Raw genomic sequence first — 25,138 nt, 5'->3', positions numbered from 1 at the left:
CCACAAACAACCCCCTGTAGATAGCACCACCTAAGCTCCCTCTAGGAGCGGAATCCTCGGCCAGCGCTCTGACCGGGGATTTCCCTCCTAGAGGGAGCCCCCGACTTCTCTCCATCCCAATGTAAATAGTGCAGATAGCGCCACCTCAACTCCCACTAGGAGCGGAATCCCCGATGTAAGATCCCTCTGTGCTTGGGATTCCGCTTCTAGAGAGAGCCCCTGATGTCACTGTCCACTTCTGAGATTGTTTCCTCGTGACACATTGGACTTTATGTTAGTGGGAAAATGTGGTAAAAAAACATTCATTATTTGTGAAAAACACAAAAATTCAGGAGAAAATTTTTTCTAAATTTAAACATATTTGCTTGTAAAACAGATAGTAATAACACACAAAATAGTTACATTTCCAATATGTCTACTTTATGTTTGCATTATTTTTTTTAACGTCCTTTTATTTTTCTAGGAAAATTTCAAAAGGCTATATTTTCAGGGACCAGTTCAGTCTGAAGTGGCTTTGATTGGCCCATATATTTGAAACTCCCATAAAACACCCCATTTTTAAAACTGCACCCCTCAAAGTAGTCAAAAAAGCATTCCGAAAGTTCATTAACCCTTTAGGCGTTTCACAGGAATTAAAGCAATGTAGAGGTAAAATGTACAATTCAAATGTTTTTTGCCAAAATACATTTGAGATATATTTTTTTCATTAGCACAGACTGTTTTACCCAGGAAATGCAACTCAATATTTATTGCCCAGATTCTGCAGTTTTTAGAAATATTCCACATGTGGCCCTAGTGTGCTAATGGACTGAAACACAGGCCTCAGAAACAAAGGTGCACCTAGTGGATTTTGGGGCCTCCTTTTTTTTTTTAGAATATATTTTAGGCACATGTCAAGTTTAAAGAGGTCTTGTGGTGCCAAAACAGTGTAAACCCCCCAAAAGTGACTCCATTTTGGAAACTAAATTCCTTAAGGAATGTATCTAGGGGTATAGTTAGCATTTTGACCCCACAGTTTTTTTTGCGAAATTTATTTTAATTAGTCTGTAAAAATGGGAAAAAAAAAAAATTCAGAAAAAACATAGAATTGTCTAATTTTTACTAGGAATAAAGAAGAAAAGCACCCCAACATTTGTAAAGCAATTTCTCCCAATTAAGGAAATACAACATATGTAGTAATAAACTGCTGTTTAGACCCACGGCGGGGCTCAGAAGGGAAGGAGCGCCATTTGGAGCGCAGATTTTGCTGGTATGGTTTTTGGTGCCATGTTGCTTTTGCAACGCATTGGAGGGACCAAAAAACAGTGGAAACCCCCCAAAAGCGACCCTATTTTGGAAACTACACCCCTCATTTTTTTTTAACCCAATAGTTAAAATTGCAGAATCTTGTGGAAATTTGGCATTAACAATAACATTTTCATTTTTGTTCACAAATGACTCATTTATTTGACATATTTTTCTAACATAGTACATGAAACGAGTCCCAACAACCCAGTTTCTCCTGTGTTCAGAAATACCCCCACTTAGGCCGTAATCTTCTGTATGCCGACACAGTGTGCCCCCAAAGCAAAGGAGCACCCTATGGCTTTTCAGGACATAATTTTAGCTTGAATGACTTGATAGGCCCCTCTCCATGCCTGCAAAGGATTTGAGCGGGCAGAACAATGTGACACCCCTAGAAGTGACCGCATTTTGAAAACTACACCCCTAAGGTATTCATCTTCTGGAGTAATGAGTGTTTGAGCACTGGAGGAAAAAGTTTAGAACTTGATGAAAGAACAGGGCTTTACAATGTCACACAACGTCTCTTTAGCCCCATCAATCTCTATAGCAGTTCCGGACGTTTAAGGGACGTTGGCACACTATTACAGGTCCCTTCCCAGCAAAGTACGAACAAAAATGTGCGCAAAACAACTAATCACTTACAGAATATATAAAAGGGCAGTGTCCAACACCATCTATATGGACAGTAAATGGTTCACTAATCCCCTAAGATATTGTCAGTTTTACTCTAAGTATTTTGGAGTTTAACAGGTTGTGCAAAAACCTGAAGAAAACAATGAAAAAGCCCATGTATTGATCAGGAACTGTAATGACGTGGTAGGGAGACAGACAGGTGAGCCCTACTCTACCCACCACTCAGTCCCTGCCTACTTGGACGGCCTGTCCTAGGCGACGGCGTACAACTGGGCGACGGTCCCTACGCTCAATATGTGCACGACAGACAAACAGACAAGGGTACACAGAAGCTAAGGGAAATGGGGCAGTTGCCCACGGCAAGACCGTGAGCAACAAGAGTAGTGAGCGAGCTGAGTCAAACCAGGAGTGTACGAGGTACCAAATGCAGAGCAGGAGCGTAGTCCGTAAAGCCAGGGTCAAAATGAAGCAAGGTCAATAATGATAGCAGGAGCAGCAGAGCCAGGAAACAGGAAAGAATCACAAGCAGAGACAAGCAGGAAATTAAGGTATAAATAGACCGAAGGCGGGAGCTAGAACCGTCTGGCCAGGCTGTGATAGGTTCTCCCACTCCTGAGCCTACCAGCCTGAGTGGTAGCAGATCGAGTCACTATCAGACCTAGGAGCAGGTGCAGACTGATTAACCACGGGCGTCGACACAGAAGCTGTGTCTGGCAGATCCTTTACAGGAACAGCTCGTAAATTGAGAAACCTCCCAACATAAACAACTATGCCCATATCACCAAACAGTTTCTAAGAATTAATATAACAGCTTTATATGTCAGTACATAGTTATAATAATAGGCAAACTCAGTAAAATTCCAAAAACTTAAAATTATGTATTGAATGGATATTATATTTATATGAAATGATGCAGTCAAATAAAAAAAACAAAACATTTTAATCTCAAGTATGCTATTTCAGTGATTCTAATTGACCTGATTTTGAAAACTATACCCTTCAAAGTATTCATCTAGGGGTATAGTGAGAATTTTGTTAGGGATTTTTCTAAAAATATTTAAATTTGGTGTGACTAATTAACGTGACACCACTTTAGGTATTCATCTAGGGTTATAGTAAGAATTTTTAGTTTTGTTTAGGTTTCGTATAACCCCTTCCCGACATCTGCCGTATATATACGGCGCTGTCGGGAAGGTATTCCCGCAGACCTCAGTACAGTTACGTCACAGTGATGGTGCGGGCTCAGAAGCAGATAGAGCGCAGCATCTGATGGGTTGTAACCCGACCGGCAACCCAGCGATGCAATCGCTGGGTTGCCATGGCAATCGGAGGCCAAATAATGGCGTCCGAGTCTGCCTTGTAAGAGAGCCTGCGGCGTCCTCATAGGCTTGCTGTCAGTGTATAACTAAAAGGCTAAACTGCCTTTTTTCCCATAATAAGTCTTTTATTATGGGAAAAACTGTAAAAAAAAAAAAAAAAAAACTATACATAATTGGTATCGCCGCATCTGTAACGACCCAAATGATAAAACTTTTATGTAATTTATCCCGCACGGTGAACGGCGTAAAAAAAAAAACGTGAAAAACAACGCTAGAATCTTTGTTTTTAGGTCACATCTCCTCCCAAAAAATGCTATAAAAAGTGATCAAGAAGTTACATTTACTCCAAAATAGTACCAATAAAAACGACAATCCGTTCTGAAAAACATAATCCCTGACACAGTTTTGTCCACGCAAAAATAAAAAAGTTATGGGTCTTAAAATATGGCGACACAGAAAACAAATGATTTTATAAAAAAAGTGATTTTATTGTGCAAAAGCTGCAATACATAAAAAAAACTATATAAATTTGGTATCACTGTAATTGTATCGACCCGCAGAATAAAGTTAACATGTAATTTATGGAGCACTGTGGATGCCGAAAAAAAAACCAATAAAACACTATTCCAGAATTGCTTGTTTTTGATAATTTCCTATACCAAAAAAATTAAATAAAAAGTGATCAAAAAGTCAAATGTGTTCCAAAATGGTACCAATAAATTCTACAGCCCAATGCGCAGGCCGGAGGGGAATATTTGTTTAGTTTCAGGGCCCTAGTATTTAAAAACTAGGAAGGGACATAGCACATCCGCTGGAAGCGAGGGTGTCCGTATTATACCAGCACAAAACTTTCCCAGCAAAATTTCCCAAACTACAAAGGAGAAAAAGTCACCAAAAGGTGCAGTGTTACAAAAAGGAAAGAAAACCGCTTATCAGTTTGACACCGACCGGCGCATAACGGATTGCTTCACAGCTGTCACGGCGCGGGGTGTGGACACACTGGGCCGTAACGTGTAGCGGGGTAGCAGCTGGCCAACAAGGTACAAAACAATGTCTATAGTTAAGAACGGGTACCTGAGGCAATGTAGACTGTAGCGGAAGCAGGACCTGACTTTCACAGCAGGTGACACCGTGGATGCAGCGGGAAGACACGACTTTACTTTCACTTATAGATACAATAGCACGTGATACAGAGTACAGGCAGCAGGAACGGGTAACACTGGGAACTGGAAAACACTGGGAGACCATTTGCAAGACAAACTAGGGTATACAAAAATGCTCAGGCAAGGAACCAGTGGGCAGAGCCCCTTAAATAGTCCAGCAGCCATTTGGGCTGATAATTGATGTTTGACAGCTGGACGTGTTCTGGCCCTTTAAGGCCGTGCACGCGCGCCCTGCAGGAAACAGTCCGAGGACCCAGAAGAGAGTGCTGGCGTCTCCCTGGAGGGAACGGCCGCCGAGAAGAGAGATATCCATGGCCGGGATCGTCAAGGGGTAAGTCTGAACGACGATCCCCGGCCATAGACGTAACAGTATCCCCCCTCTTCTTGGGACCAGAGCGGGAAAGAAACTTCTTCACGAGGTCAGGAGCATCGATGTTCTCCTCTGGCTCCCAAGACCTCTCCTCTGGACCAAATCCCCTCCAATCAAGTAAAACGTCCTGCCTCCTACTTTCTTGGTGGCCAGGATCTCCCTCACTTCAAAAGTTCCGGATGAACCACCAGGAGCCACTGCGGAACTAGGAGTCCAGGAGTAGCGGTTCAGGACCACGGGTTTTAGCAAGGAGACGTGGAAGGAGTTAGGGATCTTGAGGGAAGGAGGCAGTCGAAGCTTGTACGACACAGGATTGATCTGTAGTAGAATCTCGAAGGGTCCAAGGAACCTGGGAGCAAACTTGCAAAATGGCAACCTCAGCCGGATATTCCTGGAAGACAGCCAGACCTTTGTACCTGGAAGAAACTGGGGAGGTTCTCGTCTTCTAGTGTCTGCCTTTCTCTTCATGCGGTCCACCGCCTGCAGAATAATAGATCGTGTCTACTGCCATATCTGCAGAAAGTTCTTGAAGGTAGAGTCGGCTGCAGGCACCTGAGACATAGTAGAGCCGGGCAGGGGTATTCGAGGATGTTGGCCGTAGACTATGAAGAACGGACTGGAGGTGGTGGACTCACTGGTATGGTTATTATAAGAGAACTCCGCTCACGGGAGCAGCTGCACCCAGTCATCATGTCTTCTGGAGACAAAGTGCCGCAGGTTGTTCTCCATAATTTGGTTAATCCTCTCAACTTGTCCATTGGACTGAGGGTGGTAAGCTGAGGAGAAGTCCAACTTTACACAGAGTAGGCCGCAGAGTGCTCTACAGAACTTTGAGGTGAACTGGACCCCTCGATCCGAGACAATATGCAGGGGTAATCCGTGCAGGCGGAAGATGTGTTGCATGAAGAGATCAGCCAGTCGAGCGGAATAAGGCAGGCCAATCAGAGGAACAAAATGAGCCATTTTAGAAAAACGATCCACCACCACCCAGATCACACTGCATCCCGCAGAGAGAGGCAGATCTGTGACAAAATCCAAAGCAATATGCTGCCAGGGGGCATCGGGCACAGGCAGTGGTTGGAGCAGACCGGCTGGTCTGGAGTGGGCAACTTTGTTGGCTGCACACACCGTACAGGCAGATATAGAGGAACAAGAAACACGGCGCCACATGGAGCAGGTTACCCAGGTGAAATGTAGTAAAATGATAAAGATACTACTAACCTGGTGCAGGGTGATAACGGGCAATTAGAAATATATGTGCTGCTGCTGCCAGGACTCAAAGCCGGTGATCCAAAGGAAGACCGCAAATAGTATGCTGAGGTGCAGGAAAAAGAGAGTCTCCAAGGGCGCTGCTACACTTAGGTTAACGCATCAATACATGAGCTGTAATGAGTCACGTAAGAGTAATAAAAAGGTTTATTTAATGATAATAAGGCTACGCGTTTCAATGCCGCACCGGCATCTTCATCTGGTCATGAAAAAATATACAAACTTCACTGCTTAAATACAACCGTACTATTGAGAAAAAAAAACGCCAATGTGACCGGGGTCAGAGTACTTCAATGACGTCATAGGTCAAGGTTTAAACTTAGAATATCAATATTAGTAAAAACAATAAATAGTTATACATGTAAGGGGAACGACAACAGTGACTTACAATGCAATAGAACAAAAACATAAAATATTGGTAAAAAATGACATAATAGTGTGATAAACCTCACTTCAAATACTAGCACGACGCGCTAAACATCCAAAAGGATGCTGAATACAAAAACATCCGTTTGGATGCCAGAGTAACATCCATTTCAATGCTAAGGGACCCAAGCATCCATTTGGATGCATAAATGACATCCATTTGGATGCCAAAGTAACATCCATTTGGATGCTAAAAACAAAAGCATACTTTTGGATGCATAAAAGACATCCGTTTGGATTCTGAAGAAGACAGCATCAACTGAATGTCTAACCAAACATATTAGACATACTTTTGGAATAGCAGAACACAACGGGTCACACATAAAAGCCGCAAGTGGAGTATTACACATTCAATTGGATGTTGGAAACAACAGCAGATAAAATTGGAGGAAAAATATAGCGTGAAGTGATATCAACAAGTGTAGAGGTTAGACATCGAATATGATAAAATATGATAATGCATTATTAAAATTCTGTAAAAAGGTCTGTATGTAAAAGCATATGAACTATACAGGATTATACATATAAAAAAATATTTACAGTCAAATTTCATTTAAGAAAATATGATAATGTATAGAAAGTGGAATAGTGTAAACCGTTCAGAAGGGTTAGGAAAAACTGCACGACAGATATGGATTTTATATTAGTTCAATAGAGAAACAGAAAATCGGAAAGCTGAAATTATGAGGAAAACGAAAGAAAGGGCTAGCAGGGTGCCATAGATTACTGAGAGAAGGCAAATGAATGGGTGGGCATACCTAAAAAAAGAACCACTGAAAATTCTTATGGGATTATCAATGAGAGGACAGGACTTCAAAGTGTAGATTTTTCAATAGACACGTAATACTTTTATAATTTTTATTCCAGGGTTGATTCCGATATATCGTTCAGACCGTCTAGTTGGAGGGTCTTAAGCTTAAAGATCCAGTAGTTTTCACGCTGTTTCAGCTTGCCGAATCTGTTAGCAACATTAAATGGGATCTGTTCTATGGGTGTAATGAGTATATTATTGAAAAGGCTATTATGTGCAGAGGCAAAGTGACGGGAGACACTATGCTTCATAAAGCCAGTATTTATATTAAACCTATGATTATTAATTCTTGTCCGTAGGCATTGTGTTGTGCGACCAATATACTGTAAGTGGCAGGGACATTCCAACATATAGATTCCGTAGGAGCTTCCACAGTTAAGGAAGCTCCTGATAGTAAATCATTCCTTGGTTACTGTGGATGTATAAGTGGTGGTATTGTGAGCCATATTAGTGCAACACATGCAACGCTGTCGACCACATTTATAGGAACCAATTGTCTTAGGGAGCATGGTCGAGCAAGGAACCGTGGAGCTCCTTAATCTGCTGGGTGCTAAAATATTTTTAAGGGACTTGGAACGTCTAAAAGTAATGATTGGTCTGACTGATAACGCTGCTTTTAAATAGGGATCACTCTTCAGGATATGCCAGTGCTTATCCAAAATCTCCCTAATGTTTTTGTTTCCACTGTTAAATGAGGTAATAAAATTATTAGTAAAACTACGGCTCTCTTTTTTGTCTACTTTTTGCTCAATACAGGATTCTTGAGATAATTGGGCAGCCTTAGAGCGTGCTCCTTTAATGAGATTCAAAGGGAAATTTTTTTCTTTAAATCTCTTTTCTAGTAAATTGCATTCTTCGATGAAATCCATATCTGTCGTGCAGTTTTTCCTAACCCTTCTGAACGGTTTACAGGAGCTGCCCAATTATCTCAAGAATCCTGCATTACAATATAGGTAAGCCTGCACTGTTTTTCTTGATCGGATAGTTTGAGCCGATCCACCTGCATCGGAACCTCAGGCGCAGCAAAAGAATAAGGCAAGAGGGGTTGCTGGAAGTTTAGCGCCAGTCTAGGAAGCCGTTTCTCTTGTAGAATCTCCTGTTTCTCCTGTAGAATCTCTTGGGATCTCTCTCTGAGCCTTATGTCCACACGGGTAGCCAGTAGAATCAGGTCATCCAGGGCCGCTGGGAGATCTCGAGCAGCCAGTTCGTCCTTGATCTCAGGTGATAGGCCATGCCAGAAGGATGCTACCAAGGCCTGATTGTTACAGGACAATTCTCCTGCCAGAGTCCGGAACTGGACGGTATATTCGCCCATGGAGGCGTCCTCCTGACGCACGTTAAAGATAGCAGTGGCTGCCGATGAGGCTCGTCCAGGCTCCTCAAATACGGAACAGAACCGCACAAACCCCTGGAAGTCTCGGGTCCCTGTCTTTCCCAGATAGGATTCGCCCACGCCAGGGCCTTGCTGGCGAGTAGGGATATAATGAAGGTGATCCTGGCTCCGTCCGAAGGAAATGCTCGGGCGTGAAGAGTGAAGTGGATTTGGCATATATTCAGAAACCCCCTGCACGAACTTGCGTCTCCATGGAACCGAGGTGGCAATGGCAGCGAGAATAGAGAGTCTAACCTGGGGCTGCCAGGAGGTGTAGCAGGAGGGTCGATCGGAGAAGCTTGATTAGGAGCGGTGACGGAAGTAACTAGCGCACCTAGATGCTGTGCCATGGAGTCTACTGCCACAAAGAGTTGATCCTGTCGTGCTTGCAGATCCTGCAGGTCTGCCTGCATGGCTTGGGAGGATGACAGGCTCTTGACTTGGCCAGCGGGGTCCATGGCCTGAGCGTACTGTCACGGCGCGGGGTGTGGACCCACTGGGCCGTACCGTATAGCGGGGTAGCAGCTGGCCAACAAGGTACAAAACAATGTCTATAGTTCAGAACGGGTACCTGAGGCAATGTAGACAGTAGCGGAAGCAGGACTTGACTTTCACAGCAGGTGACACTGCGGATGCAGCGGGAAGGCATAACTTGACTTTCACTTGTAGATACGATAGCACAGGATACAGGGTCTCCATGGAGCAGCAGGAACGGGTAACACTGGGAACTGGAAAACACTGGGAGACTATTTGCAAGACAAACTAGGGTATACAAAAACGCTCAGGCAAGGAACCAGTGGGCAGAGCCCCTTAAATAGTCCAGCAGCCATTCGGGCTGATAATTGATGTTTGACAGCTGGATGCGTACTGGCCCCTGCAGGAAATAGTCCGAGGATCCGGAAGAGAGTGCCGGTGTCTCCCTGGACGGAGCGGACACCGAGAAGAGAGATGTCCACGGCCGGGATCGTCAAGGGGTAAGTCTGAACGATGACCCCCGGCCATAGACGTAACAACAGCATAACATACATCTATGGATAATTGTATTATTTACCCCATTATTATACCCTCTGTAGCAGTGCAGCTACTGGACAGTGCAGAAACTCAGGTTTTAAGCAACCAGGGAGCATGTACAGCACAGAGGGTTTTCTCTGCTGGTGCTTGGGCTGTCTGATGAGCCTAGTTATTCTCCACCTGAGACGGCTCTTTATATCAGGTGTGTGCTGTCCACACAGGGCTCTCAGTCTGGGGAAGACAGGCATGCTAGCCTTTGAGAGTCACCACCGTGTGAGGTAAAACTGAAGGTTTTGAGGTGCTGGGCACAAGGCTCAGTGTCACATAGTGAGGGACACTAAATGTGTTAGTTAGAGGCTGGACGGCCTAGGGTTTATTTTGTATGTTTATTGTTGTACCACTGACTGCTGTTGTGAAGACAATAAAGCTAGCTGCGGCTGGTTTAAACCTTTTTGGAGTGAACTTTCTATGTGTGTCAACCATCTCACCTGGGAGATGGCGATCCCATGAGCTAAGTGGTCCCCAAGTTGTCACATATGGTGGAGAATGCGGGCAATAAAATGGCACAAGAAAGTGAAATTTAAAAGTGAAATTGAAAGGGCCAGAAGCCCAATTAAAGAGACTGTGTTTCCATTGCAATGGGTCTTATGGAGGAACTCCTCAAACAAATGGTGCAGTTGAATGCAGAGCTGCAGGAAACAAATGCCAAACAGAGGGAGGATAACCAAAGGGTCCTGGCACAGTTGTAAGCAGATAGAGAGGCTCTAAGGGCACGGGTGCTGTCCGGGGATGCACAGCCTTCCAAGCCAAGTGGATTCTTTTCAACGTCAGCTGCATTTATGCCGGGTACTCCGGAGGTGTTACAGAGAGTTTGCAGAGAAGAGCATGGAGCGTGCGTACCTGTGATACAAGCTGTGAGGACCGTTGCTAGGAGCAACCAACCCCGACAGCATGTGGCTGTTGTTCAGCAGAAGGAGCGCTGTTGGAGATGCCATCAAGCGGATGGATGTGCACCTGATTGTTCTCTGGTCAGGAGGCCAGAGAGAGCGCAAGAAAAAACACGTGAAGTGTTGGTTGGTGGGATTCCGCTACGGGTCAGTCTGGATCTTCGCCAAGAGGTCTCGAGGGTGCATCCGGACATTTTGCTGTTCGTAAAGAAGGATCCTGAGATGGGTGAGACCGTTCTGATTGACTTTGAAACTGATTTTGGGACTGTGCAGCACAGACTTATAAAATGTCAGGAACTTGATGAGGAGTTTGTGCTGGGAAGGAACTTCCCTCATTTTTGGCAGTTGTGGGAGAAAGGCAATATCTCAGATAAGCCTTACAGGGAAAAGTCCTCTGCAGGGTGTGCTGCTCCACTGCCAAAAATGGAAAATGCCCCAGTTGTAATGATATCAAGTGATAATGTGATTCAGGAAATGCCTGCTAAAAATTACACACATGTATTTGATGCACAGCGTTTATGTGATGACACTAGTGAAATGTCAAAAATTGTGCCTAACATGTCTTTAACCCGTGAGTATGTCACACAGTCTGAGCATTTAAATGCTGATATGAAAAACTCCAAGATGGAGGGGAGTATAGCGTCTGAAAGTGGTTTGGTAGATGGTACGGTGTATACCAAAACTCACGAGATGAGTGTTACTGAACACTATGAGCCAGTGTCTAAACCAAGGGGTGACACACAAAGCCACTTCATGGATGCGGAAAGGTCCCTGAATGTGGGGCACAACACAGGTAAATACGGCTGTGATCAGCAAAAGCTAGTAGTGCCTACACGGGATGAGGATGCCAGGCATGCCAACATAGAAGAGTTGCAGGAGCACCCGTATAATACACCCAGGGCTGATTATCAAATGTCTGTTACTGTAGGGGTGACCCTAAGGGTGATTATGTCCCAACGTAGGAGCTTTGACCCTGGGGGGAGGTTGAAATGTGATCAGTCCTACGGCCTTTATCAAAGGGAGGGGGGGATATGTAGCAGTGCAGCTACTGGACAGTGCAGAAACTCAGGTTTTAAGCAACCAGGGAGCATGTACAGCAGAGAGGGTTTTCTCTGCTGGTGCTTGGGCTGTCTGATGAGCCTAGTTATTCTCCACCTGAGACGGCTCTTTATATCAGGTGTGTGCTTTCCACACAGGGCTCTCAGTCTGGGGAAGACAGGCATGCTAGCCTGTGAGAGTCACCACCGTGTGAGGTAAAACTGAAGGTTTTGAGGTGCTGGGCATAAGGCTCAGTGTCACATAGTGAGGGACACTAAATGTGTTAGTTAGAGGCTGGACGGCCTAGGGTTTATTTTGTATGTTTATTGTTGTACCACTGACTGCTGTTGTAAAGACAATAAAGCTAGCTGCGGCTGGTTTAAACCTTTTTGGAGTGAACTTTCTATGTGTGTCAACCATCTCACCTGGGAGATGGCGATCCCATGAGCTAAGTGGTCCCCAAGTTGTCACACCTCTTATTATGCCCGGATGTACTCCGCACAGATTACATATGCCCCCACTTTATAAACCAAAATACCAATAATACTCAAACAAAACTACCAAGCAAAATCCATGCTCAAAATGGCGGTCTTAGCCCTACAGTGTGCCCAAACAGCAATTTATGTCCACAAGTAAGGCATTACCATACCCGGGAGAAACCGCTTAACAATTTATGGGGTAAGATTCTCCAGTGGCACAAGGTGGTTACAACATATTGTGCGATGAAAAGGCAGATCAGTGCAAAAATTTAAATTTTCACTTTGCACCATCCACTGCGTATTCATTTCTGAAAAACACCTGTGGAGTCTAAATTCTCACTACACTCCTTGATAAATGCCTTTAGGGGTGTTGTTTCTAAAATGGTTTCACTTTTGTTTGGTACATCAGAGGTTTTGCAAATGCAACATGGCGTCCGCAAACTATTCCAGCAAAATCTACACTCCAAAAGTTAAATACCGCTCCTTTTCTTCTGAATGCTCCCATATATGTAAACAGATGTTTATAACCTCATATGGGGTGTTACTGTACTCGGGAGAAATTGCTTTACAAATGTTGGGGTGCTTTTTCTTCTTTATTCCTTGTGAAAATGAAAAATGTTGCTCTAAAACGACATCTTATTGGAAAAAAATGTCATTTTTCAAATTCACTGTTTAATTCAGCAACAAACCTTTGGGATACAAATTCTCACAATACCCCTAGATGATTCCGCATGGGGTTCAGTTTCCCAAATCTAGTCACTTTTGGGGTGTTTCCACTGTACTAGTACTACAAGGGTTCAGCAAATGTGACATGGCGCCCGGAAACCATTCCAAAATCCAAATGGTGCTCCTTCCCTTCTGAGCCCTACCGTGTGTCCAAACAGCAGTTTATGACCACATATCAGGTATTGTTTTACTCGGGAGAAATTGCTTTACAAATTTTGTGGTGTTTTTTCTCCTTTAGTCCTTGTGGAAATGAAAAAATAGAAAATAGGTAAACCTACATTTTATTTGAAAAAAAATATTTAGATTTTCATTTTCACAGCCTACTTCCAAAAATTTCTTCAAAAAACCTGCTCACTATAGCTCAAAATGCTCACTATACCCCTAGATAATTTCCTCAAGGGGTATAGTTTCCAAAATGGGGTCACTTGTTGGGGGTTTCCACTGTCTTGTCTCCTCAGGGGCTTTGCAAATGCGACATGGCCACCGCAAACCATTCCTGCTAAATTTGAGCTCCAAGAGCCAAATGGAAACCCTGTGTCCAAACAGCCATTTATGACCACATGTGGGGTATTGTTTTACTCTAGAGAAATTGCTCTACAAATGTTGTGGTGCTTTTTCTCGTTTAGTCGTTTTAGAAATGAAAAAAAATTGGCTAAACCTATATTTTATTTGACAAAAAATTAGATTTTCATTTTCATGGCATACTTCCAAAAATTTCTGAAAAAAAAAACAAAAACTGCTTACTATACCCCTAAATAAATTCCTTGAGGGGTGTAGTTTCCCAAATGGGGTCACATTTGGGGGGTTTCCACAAGACGTCTTCAAAGCTGAAATGGTGCCTAAAATATATTATAATAGAAAGGAGGCTCCAAAATCCACTAGGTGCTCCTTTGCTTCGGAGGACTGTGCTTCAGTGCCACATGTGGGATATTTCCTAAAACTGCATAACCTGGATAATAAATATTGAGTGGTGTTTCTCTGGTAAAAAATTCTGTGTTTCAAAAAAATGGATTCAAAATGAATTTCTGCAAAAAAAAATAAAAAATTAACTTTAACTTTCACCTCTATTTTGCTTTAATTCCTGCGAAATGTCTAAAGTTTTAAGAAACTTTCTAAAGTCTATTTTGAATACTTTGAGGGGTGCAGTTTTTAAAATGGGCTGACTTATTGGGGATTTCTAATATATAAGGCCCTAAAAGTCACTTCACAACGGAACTGGCCCCTGTAAAAATAGACTTTTGAAATTTTCTTGAAAATGTGATAAATTGCTGCTAAAGTTCTAAGCCTTGTAACATCCTAGAAAAATAAAAGAATGTTCAAAAAACTATGCCAATCTAAAGTAGATATATGGGGGATGTTAATTAGTGACTTTTGTGTGGTATAATTATCTGTCTTACAAGAAGATACAGTTAAATTTAGAAAAATTTAAATTTAAATTTTTCGCTACATTTTGGTGTTTTTCACAATTAAATACTGAATGTATCGACCAAATTTTACCACTAACTTAAAGTCCAATGTGTCACGAGAAAATCGCTTGGATAGGTAAAAGCACTCCAAAGTAATTACCACATAAAGTGAAACATGTCAGATTTGAAAAATGAGGCTCTGTCAGGAAGGTCAAAAGTGGCCAAAGCGGGAAGGGGTTAAACAAGAAGGGGTAAGTGGGCAAAAATCTATGAAAAAAAAAATTATTACTCCGCACCAAAATTTACTTAGAATGGCCAATTTGTAAAATGAATTGTTGTCAATAATGTAAAACTCTATGGAGGTATGGTAAATTTTAAAACATTCATTGATGAATAGACTTGGCTTTGTGGGGCATGTCTCGCATTGGTGAATAGTATATTTTGTGATGCCTTTTTTGGAACATATCCGGCATCTTTTCTGGGGTCTTGTTGTCTTCTCAGTGGGGAGTATTACTGAGGGAAAGTCCAGGCCTGGGATAATAAGGCAACTGTAATCTCCCAAAGAAGTGCCCTCCTCTTGTGGGTTGTTAAATAAAAGAGCCTAGATAATGCTTTCCTGAAATTGTAGAAAATTATTTATATTGCCTGCGTATCTGCACACCGCAAATGCATTATACATTGCCATTTAGGTAAGATGAACTGCCAGCTTTTTATACCAGGTCTTACTTGGGTCGGCGATTTGGGAGGATTCTTTCTAATTTCACTGGGGCAATGAGTGGGCGATCTGGGGATTATTTTATAATTACTGCGGCAGGAAAGATCTGGGGAGATCTAGAAGATCTTTATTCTCTTTAACCATGTTTTTAATGTACAGGACTTCTCACACCGACTCTCACAAGCTCTCTGACAAAACTGAGCTGGTCAGAGCCGGTATGGGGGAGAATCCTGCCTCTTGTTTATCTAAGCTGTGATTGGTCATTCAGTTTTGAATGACCATTTGCTGTGATCGACTTCACAGGACCGCTCTCATTGGTCCTGTGCCGGTGAGGGGCTGTTGTCACTTGCCGCCGTGATCTTCCCCTTGTCACCATGTAATTTCACATGGTGACGGTTTATGGTCACCACGCAACTGTACGTGAGAAGGTGCCAAAGCACCGCCCATTCCAACTTACAGTTACGTGATTGGGGGAGAAGTGCTTAAAGAAGTGCTTATCAAAAATTGAAAATTTGACCTGGACACAGGGTCATCAATGACCCTTGGTCATGAAAGGGTTAAAGAGGCTCTGTCACCAGTTTATTAATTCCCTACTGTATCTCCTAACTAATCTAATAGACGCTATGATGCTGATAACTGCAGTATGATTTATTTTTTTCAAAAACATTTATTTGCAAAGTTATAGGCATTTTTCTAATAACACTAATTTGGCTCTAATAGCCAAATAGGAGGTGACTCTTTCTTTTCACTCTGTCCGTGTAATGTTTTCTGTATGACGCTGTTAAATCGTAATACAGCTTCTCCACCTTCCCATCCCAGCAACACAGCCTGATGATATAGTATACAGTTTCCATTCCCAACTGTGTATTCAACTAGCGATATCTCCGGTTGTGTCACAGCTAGAACTGCGATCCTTGTGTCATATGAAAGACTAAAATCTCCCCTTTCACCTCTTCTAGGTAGTCCACAGCCCAAGATATGGCTGTTTGAGGCTGGAGGGAAGGGGGATCATTTCACTCTCTCATATGGTGTGAAGCAGCTTCAAGCGGATAGGACAGTGTCAGGGACCAGAGGCGTAGCTAGGTTCTCCACCACCCGGGACAAAGATTCAGTTTGCCACCCCCCTTAAAACACTTGGCCGACATTGCTTCCCCCTCGCCAAGTTTGCTTTCTCTACCAATCAATGACATGTAATTTTTTTTTTCATCTTTTTTTTTAATGTAACTCGAGCATAAAACCATTTGTACATTTTATAAGCGATATAGCTATATAAATTAGTTAACATAACCATAAGTTAAAAGAAAATAAATAACGGAGATCCGGTTATTACAAAACAGCAATGAAAATAAAAATGCCCAAATAATGTCAAATATTCACATTTCTGAAACTGAAAAAATTAAAGGCAAGTTAAAGTGTATGTTCACAAATGCCAGAAGTTTAGCAAGCAAAATGGGGGAGCTGGAGGCCTTGGTACTGGAGGAAAATAAAGATATAGTTGGTGTTGCTGAAACATGGCTAAACTCTTCACATGATTGGGGTGTAAATCTACAGGGTTTTACACTGTTTCAGAAAGACAGGACAAGGTGGTGGTGTATGTCTGTATGTATGTGAGAAGTGATATGAAGGTGAGTGTGAAAGAGACAATAGTGGCTGAAGATTTTGAGGAGGTTGCAACCTTGTGGGTGGAATTACAAAGGGAGGTAAACACTGAAAATATTACTTTTGTTGTAATCTATAGACCCCCCAATATAACTGAGGAGATGGAATGTCAGCATATAAACAGATGGAGCGGGCTGCACAGGCTGGTACTGTAGTGATAATGGGATATTTTAATTACCAGGATATTAATTGGGGTCATGGTTCGGCTTCAACTGCAAAGGAGAGACATTTCCTCAACCTGTTGCAGACATTTTTTATTGGCCAGTTTGTGGAAGACATGACTAGAGGTGAAGCTCTGTTGGATCTGGTCATTTCTAATAATGCAGAGCTTGTTGGGAATGTCAATGTTCGTGAAAACATCTGTAACAGTATTCACAATATAGTTACATTTTACCTATACTGTAAAAAACAAACACAGGCTGGGAGGGCAAAAACACTTAATTTTAAGAAATCACAGAGACGCTACAGAAGTGGTCAGGATTCTGAATACACCATGTCCTAACTGGAGGTAATGTATATTCATGTAATGGCAGGAAGGAGGTGAAGGGAAAGTGAGCCCTAATCTACCCACCGCCCTGTCCCTGCCTACTTGCAACGACCCGCCCTAGGCGACGGGGTACAACTGGGCGGCGGTCCCTACGCTGTCTAAGTGCACGGGAGAACAAACAGGGAACACGCAAGGGAAGGGGCAGTAGCCCACGGAACGCCGCGAGGAAAAGGAGCGGTGAATGAGTAGTCAGGACCAGGATGAAGTGGAGTATACCAAAGTGAGCATGGAGAAGGAAGCAAGCCAGGGGCAAAGAGAAGCAGGTTAAGCGGAACTGCAGCAAGGCAGAAGCACGGCAGGACCCGGTTTAGTAGGGAAGAGAAGGTGGAACCTCCTGATCAATACCCCAGCGTGAACATCACGGGCAGGTACCCAAGTCCTCTCCTCCGGCCCGTATCCTCTCCAATGGACCAGGTACTGGAGGGAGCCCTGGACCATCCTACTGTCCATAATCTTGGCCACCTCGAATTCCACCCCCTCAGGGGTGAGAACGGGAACAGGAGGTTTCCTCGAGGGGGACCAGGACGGGGAGCAGCGTTTAAGGAGGGAGGCATGGAAGACGTCATGTATGCGAAAGGATGGGGGCAGCTCCAGACGGAAGGATACAGGGTTGAGGACTTCAATGATCTTATAAGGTCCAATAAATCGGGGAGCAAACTTCCTGGATGGGACCTTAAGGCGAAAGTTCCTGGACGACAACCAGACCAAATCCCCGACGACAAACAGGGGGTTAGCAGAACGTCTACTATCCGCCTGAATCTTTTGTGCGCTCTGGGACGCCACCCTTACTGGTAATAAAGGACGGGGCGGAGCTAACTCCGACTGACCAGGCCGTGATAGGCTCTCCCACTCCTGAGCCTGCCACCCTGGTTGGTGGGAGATGGTGTCAGTCGAACAGGTCTGGCCTCAGGTGTGGATTGATTAATCCCAGGAGTATACCTAGACGTAGTACCTGGCAGATCCCTAACAATTCATTATCAGGACACTGCAGTAATGTTAGTGATGGTGTATGTGGCTGCTCATAGTGATATAGCTATATCGCTATCTGCAGAGTAAATGAATGGAGAGAAGTGTATGATGCTGATTGGTCAGCGTCATACACTTCTGTCCACAACGCCCACTTGATCATATAGTAAAACACGCCCAGTTGTCCATTGAGAAACTCATTAGCATAAAGTTAATATAAGTCATAACTCCGTCAAAAATGATCGTTTTTCTAAATAAAAAACACTGCTGTAATCTACATTACAATGCCGATCACATTATGTACAATATGGGCCACTTATAATGTGGTGACAGAGCCTCCATAAGTGACAGCCAGCACGGTTTTACTAAGGACAGAAGTCGTCAAACCAACCTGATTTGTATTTATGAAGAGGTGAATAGAAGCTTTGACAGAGAGGCCGCTGTGGATATAGTGTTTTTGGACTCTGCAAAGGCATTTGACACTGTCCCTCTTAGACGTCTAATGGGTAAATTAAGGACTATAGGTTTAGAAAGTATAGTTTGTAATTGGATTGAGAATTGGTTCAAGGACCATATCCAGAGAGTTGTGGCCAATGATTCCTACTCTGAATGGTCCCCAGTTATAAGTGGTATACCCCAGGGTTCCGTGCTGGGACCACCATTATTCAACTAATTTATTAATGATATAGAGGATGGGATTAATAGCACTATTTCTATTTTTGCAGATGACACCAAGCTATGTAGTAATGTTCAGTCTATGGAAGATGGTCGTGAATTGCAAGCGGATTGAAACAAACTAAGCGTTTGGGCGTCCACGTAGCAAATTAAGTTTCATGTAGATAAATGTGAAGTTATGCACCTGGGTACGAACAACCTGCATGCATCATATGTCCTAGGGGGAGCTACACTGGGGGAGTCACTTTTTTAGAGGGATCTGGGTGTACTAGTAAATCATAAACTAAATAACAGCATGCAATGTCAATCAGCTGCTTCAAAGACCAGCAAGATATTGTCGTGTATTAAAAGAGGCATGAACTCGCGGGACAGGGATATAATATTACCACTTTACAAAGCAATATTGAGGCCTCATCTAGAATATGCAGTTCAGTTCTGGGCTTCAGTTCATAGAAAGGATGCCCTGGAGTTGGAAAAAATACAAAGAAGAGCAACGAAGCTAATAAGGGGCATGGAGAATCTAAGTTATGAGGAAAGATTAATAGAATTAAACTTATTTAGCCTTGAAAAAAGACGACTAAGGGGGGGGGGGGACATGATTAACGTATATAAATATATTAATAGAACATACAAAAAATATGGTGAAATTCCGGTTCCATGTAAAACCCCCTCAAAAAACAAGGGGTCAATCCCTCCATCTGGAGAAAAAAAAGGTTCAACCAGCAGAGGCGACAAGCCTTCTTTACTGTGAGAACTGTGAATCTCTGGAATAGTCTACTGCTGGAGCTGGTCACAGTAGATGGCTTTAAAAAAGGCTTAGATGATTTCCTAGAACAAAAAAATGTAAGCTATGTGTACAATTTTTTACCTTCCCTTTTCCCATTCCTTGGTTGAACTTGATACAGACTTCCTCCCCCTCCCTCCTGCGTGTCCCTGACTGCTGAGCTGGAGCAGGGGACATGCAGGGTGGAGAAACAAGTCCTGCGTGATGCAGCAAGAGAGGTTTCTAACACACTGGTCAAATATTTACAGCATCTGTGTGGTGGCCTCTCGTTTGCTGCCCCCATACTATGATGAAAGCTGCCGCCTGAAGCCAGCAGCTCAACCTGACTCATGGCAGGTGCAGCCCTGTGCGCCCGGCCCGGTGCCGCCGCTATCTTCTCTCTTAGTTGCGCCCAGGGCACATGCCCCGCCTGCCCCCCCTAGCTACGGCCCTGCAGAGGCTGTGAGGTAGCTCCACCTCAGGACAATTACCTCTCACTTGTCTAATAAAGGCTAATTTACATATTTAGAAAAAAAGCTCATAACTTAAAATAATAAACGTTTTGGCACACTATTTTCACTAGCATTATCAGTGTGACAGTACCCAGGGTTGCCAGCCATCCGTAAATGTACAAATAGTCCCCAAAAATGGGTGTTTTTTTCTGCCGTCCGTAGCATCCGGCAGAAAAAGCACCGTCCAGGAATGTTCTGCAGTCTTCCAGAACTTTGCACTGCGCATGCGCCAAAATGTACATGTGCAGTGAAAAGGAATAGTAGACCATGACCGGGCATATTTTCAGATTCCGCTAAACTTTTTCAGAATCTGAAAAAATGCAGCCTGGCCGCTGGCAAGTGAGGTCGGTGCCGAGAGTGGACCGATCCAGTTACCTGGCCTGTCACGAGGTCAAGTGAATGGACTGGTCATCACCGACCCTAGTCAAAAGTGATCCTCCGCCGCATGACCACCTCCTCCTGACGGTGAGCCATGTCAGGCAGAGCGGAGAGTGGTAGGCTTTCACTCCCCGCTCTGTTTCCACCAAGTACAAAGGGGGGGGGGGCTGTGTGATGCGATTTACAAGGGAAGGGGCCGTTATCTACAAGGGGGGACTGTTTGGTGCTATCTACAACGGGGTGCTGTGTGTGGCGCTATCTACAGGGGGAACAGTTACTGATGGGGCACTTTTATTGTGTCGAGCACTGAGGGATCATTATTACTGTCTGGGGCACTGTGGATTACGAGTTTGTTTAGAGGATGGGGTATAGGTGTGGGGGGTGATGGAAAAGCGACAAACCAACATGTCTGTGTGTCAAATTCTGCAGAGACCAGTTGTGTCTGGAATAAGTCGTTACAGTGGTCTGGGCCAGATGGAGAAAAAAGCAAACGTGAACGACTAATTAGAGAAATCACCACCTAAGTTAGCAGGGGAAAGCTACAAGCGGAGGTGTGATTGGTGGCAAGTCACTCCTAGCACACTGCACAGGCAATGATTTTGGAATGTGTCCATAAAAATTTTGGTCTGTCCGTGAATTTTAGTTCAGTTGTCCAGAAATTTCTGAAGTGGAGGTTTGCAACCCTGACAGTGCCTATTAGATTAGCTAGGTGATAGGGCATTACTAGACTAGTGACAGAGCCTCTTTAAAGACATGTTTTCTGCAGAAACTGCAAATAGCAGAAAATTTGCTACAGCCATTTAAGACCTTTCACTCCATGATATCCCTGATAAGTAGTTAAATGGTTCCGTGGTTTGAAAGTTTGTAGCAACTCACACGGTCGGTGGCAGAAAAAGGGGAGGAGGGAGAGGTCGTAGCAGACCAGGGCACTGAGAGACCAAGCAACCCCTTCATCAAGATCTTTATAAGACAAAACACTTCTTGCTTCTGAATTAAGCTGCAGAAGTTTTTATAGTAAATGGCAGAGCTTTGAACACCAATACAGTACGTTATACAGTTGCCTGAGTGCAGTGTAACGGCAGCCTAACTCCATCAAAAACTTCTATATAGTTTTCAAGATATCAGTATACAGCTTGCCGTGTGCAGCAGATCACTTATGCTCCTTCATTCTAGTAGGGGTCTGAGGACTTTTGCAATTTCTGCCAGTTCTCAATGACATGTTAGAAGTTTGTCAAAATGTCAGAAACACTTTGAAAGATTGTGATATTCTCTCTGGTATGTAGTGTTCATTCAGTACATCAGGAACCAGTGTTAACATTCAGTATCACCATGCGTGTCTTTGAGGTTTCTAGTGAAGCATCTGATATTACATCGCTAACTATAAAAACAGCTAATGGGTCAAAATCTTGAATTTGAACATAGTTGGACTTAAAGAGGCTGGGTCACCACATTATAATGTAGATAAGTGTTTTTTATTTTCAAAAACGATCATTTTTGAGCAAGTTATGAGCAATTTTAGATTTATGCTAATTAGTTTCATAATGCCCAACTGGGTGTTTTTTAACTTTTCACCAAGTGGGTGTTGTAAAGAGCAGTGTGTGACGCTGACCAATCAGCGTCATACACTTCTCTCCATTCATGTCCATTTGTACTCCGCACAGCGTGATTACGCTGTGCTGTCACATACACCCAGATTAACTTTACTGAAGTGTCTTGAGAGTGAATAGACATCACCTCCAGCCAGGACGCGATGTCTATTCCGACTCCCGACACTTCGGTAAAGTTTGTATGGGACTTAATGATCTCGCAAGATCACGCTGTGCAGTAAATTAAGTCCCACACAAACTTTACCAAAGTGTCGGGAGTGTGAATAAACATTGCGTCCTGGCTTGAGGTGATGTCTATTCACTCTCAAGACACTTCAGTAAAGTTAATCTGGGTGAATGTGACAGCACAGCCAGATCACGCTGTGCTGAGTACAAATGGACATGAATTGAGAGAAGTGTATGATGCCGATTGGTCGGCGTCACACACTCCTCTTTACAACACCCACTTGGTGAAAAGTTAAAAAACGCCCAGTTGGGCATTATGAAACTAATTAGAATAAATATAAATTGCTCAAAACTTGCTAAAAAAATTGCTTTTAAAAATAAAAAACATTTATCTACATTACAGCGCCGATCAGATTATGTAGGAGATAGGGCACTTATAATGTGGTGACAGAGCCTCTTTAAGGTAATGGTTGAAAAACTGATTTTGGTTATAATGAGGAAATCTAAAATGTAACAGATATTCTATGTATCTGTACCTCTGAGGAAGCAGCTTGTCTTGTGACAAGTAGCCCGGCTTTTGGGCATCCTTGTTAAAGTCCCCATACTTGGCCTGAACAGCATAAGAAGCCAGCAGCACAGCAGTTTCTGGTGGGCAGTAAATGTCATCATTCAGAATGCCTTCTTTCACTTGGAGAAAGAAAAGTCGCTGGGTGATATCTTGGATTAATTCCTCAGAAACATCTTCTGGATAAAATTTGGCACGAAACTTGAAAAGCAATGGACTATCTTTCCGTACATCCTGAGCAGTGACCTGAGTAAGGAACACAGTCATTTATTAGTAATAGGCATTATTTAATGTACCTGAAAATGTGATGAAAATTACGCTTTAAGAGGCTCTATCACCAGATTATAAATTCCCTATCTCCTACATAATCTAATTGGCGCTGTAATGTAGATAACAACAGTGGTTTTTATTTTGAAAAACTATCATTTTTGAGAACGTAATGAGCAATTTTAGATTTATGCTAATTCGTTTCTTAATAGACAACTGGGCGTGATTTTACTTTTTACCAACTGGGCGTTGTACAGAGAAGTGTATGACGCTGACCAATCAGCGTCATACACTTCTCATTGTTCTTTCACAGCACAATCACACTGTGCTGTGGATCATGCTGGGCTGGAACAATGAGAAGTGTATGAAGCTGATTGGTCACTGATTGGTCAGCATCATACACTCCTCTGTACAATGCCCAGTTAGTAAAAACACGCCCAGTTGGTCATTAAGAAACTAATTAGCATAAATCTAAAATTGCTCATAACTTGCTGAAAAATGATAGTTTTTCAAAATAAAAACCACTGCTGTTATCTACATTACAGCGCCAATCAGATTATGTAGGAGATAGGGCACTTATAATCTGGTGACAGAGCCTCTTTAAAGAATATGAACTTTTAGAGAGAAAAGGCAAAAGAAAGCTAGTAGGCCGCAAATGTTGAGGAGCAGCGAGTGCTGTGCTGAAATCACTCTGGCAACATCAGTGACATCATTGTCAAGTTGTGTTTGGCAGATGAAAGTATAACAATATGTGACCCCCGCTCAATTGGGCTGCAGTAAAAATCTGCGATGTAATCTACATATCTAACATCACAGTCAGCAGCAGCTTTCCTAAGGATTACATAGGTGATCGTTTATCTAACAGATGCAGCTTCCAGCCCAGTTGTAATAGAGGATTCTAGAGATCAATAAAACAGGATTTTTGTACTTACCAGTAAAATCCCTTTCTCGTTGAATTCACTGGGGACACAGTACTATGGGTATAGCCGCTGTCACTAGGAGCATGACACTAGGTAAATATAAAAAGGGGACATCCATTGCGTGTGGAAGAAAGACGTTTCAGACATCAATATAGGAAAGGGTTCTTTACAGTTAGAATGGTCTAGCTATGGAATGCCTTACCCCAAGAGGTAGTGATGGCATATACTATGATAGCATTTAAAAAAAGGCTAGATGCTTATTAACTGACGAATGGCCTTCAGGGTTATAATTAATCTAGCGATGAATGACAGGTAATTTATTGAGAAAGATTGAACTTGATGGACCGGTGTCTTTTTTCAAAATATGTAAAAGGGATTTCACTAGTAAGTATAAGAATCCTATTTTCCTGTATTCACAGTACTATGGGACGTCCTAAAGCAGTCCCTTAGGGTGGGAAAAAAAAAATAATCATAGCCAAGCGAGCAGCCTAAACCACGGCTGCTTGCAACACCATCTGACCCAAACTGGCATCGGCAGAGGTCAAAGAATGGATCTGGTAAAACCTAGAAAAAGTATGTAACGAGGACCAGGTGGCGGCTTTAAAGACCTGGTACCTTACCCTTAGCAGAGAAATCCCATTTAACGGCCAACCGTATCCAGCTAGTAATGTTGGCCTTTGAAGCCGGACCACCCTTACGAGGGCCCTCTGGAACAACAAATAGGTAGTCCGACTTCCGGAAGGAGTTCGTAGCTGCAATGTGGACCCGAAGGGCTCTAACGACATCCAAGCAATGGCAGGCACATTCACGTGGACGAGAAGGTTTAGGTAAAACGAAGGAAGGACAATGTTCTTATTAAGATGGAAGGAAGAAACCACCTTAAGAAGAAAGGATGGCACTGGACGCATCACCAACTTGTCCCTATGAAAAACCGTAAACTGAGGTTAGCAGGACAAGGCTGCAAGCTCAGAAACTCTACGGATAGAGGTGATCGCCACAAGGACAACTACATTCCAGAATAAGACCCTGAGAGAAATTTCCCGCAATGTTTCAAAGGGTGTAGCCTAGAGAAATTCAAGGACAAGATTGAGATTCCAAGGTTTCAGAGGGGACCGGAAGAAGGAGCACAATATGCGACTCCCTGC

The 25,138-nt window shown here is 43.2% G+C and overlaps 1 protein-coding gene across 2 annotated transcripts in view; it reads right to left on the bottom strand.

Annotated features, from left to right (window-relative positions):
* The window catches only part of MSN (moesin), a 349,029-nt gene that overhangs the window by 48,854 nt on the left and 275,037 nt on the right, over positions 1-25,138 (bottom strand). For both annotated transcript variants that reach the window (XM_075835638.1, XM_075835637.1), the window contains one exon: positions 22,778-23,052. In XM_075835638.1, coding sequence (XP_075691753.1) covers positions 22,778-23,052 — 275 coding nt within the window. The remainder of the gene's footprint in view (positions 1-22,777; positions 23,053-25,138) is intronic.

This window comes from Rhinoderma darwinii, chromosome 8 (genome assembly GCF_050947455.1).
Source record: "Rhinoderma darwinii isolate aRhiDar2 chromosome 8, aRhiDar2.hap1, whole genome shotgun sequence".
NCBI classification, from domain to species: domain Eukaryota; kingdom Metazoa; phylum Chordata; class Amphibia; order Anura; family Rhinodermatidae; genus Rhinoderma; species Rhinoderma darwinii.
This window is presented reverse-complemented; position numbering and strand designations above follow the sequence as displayed.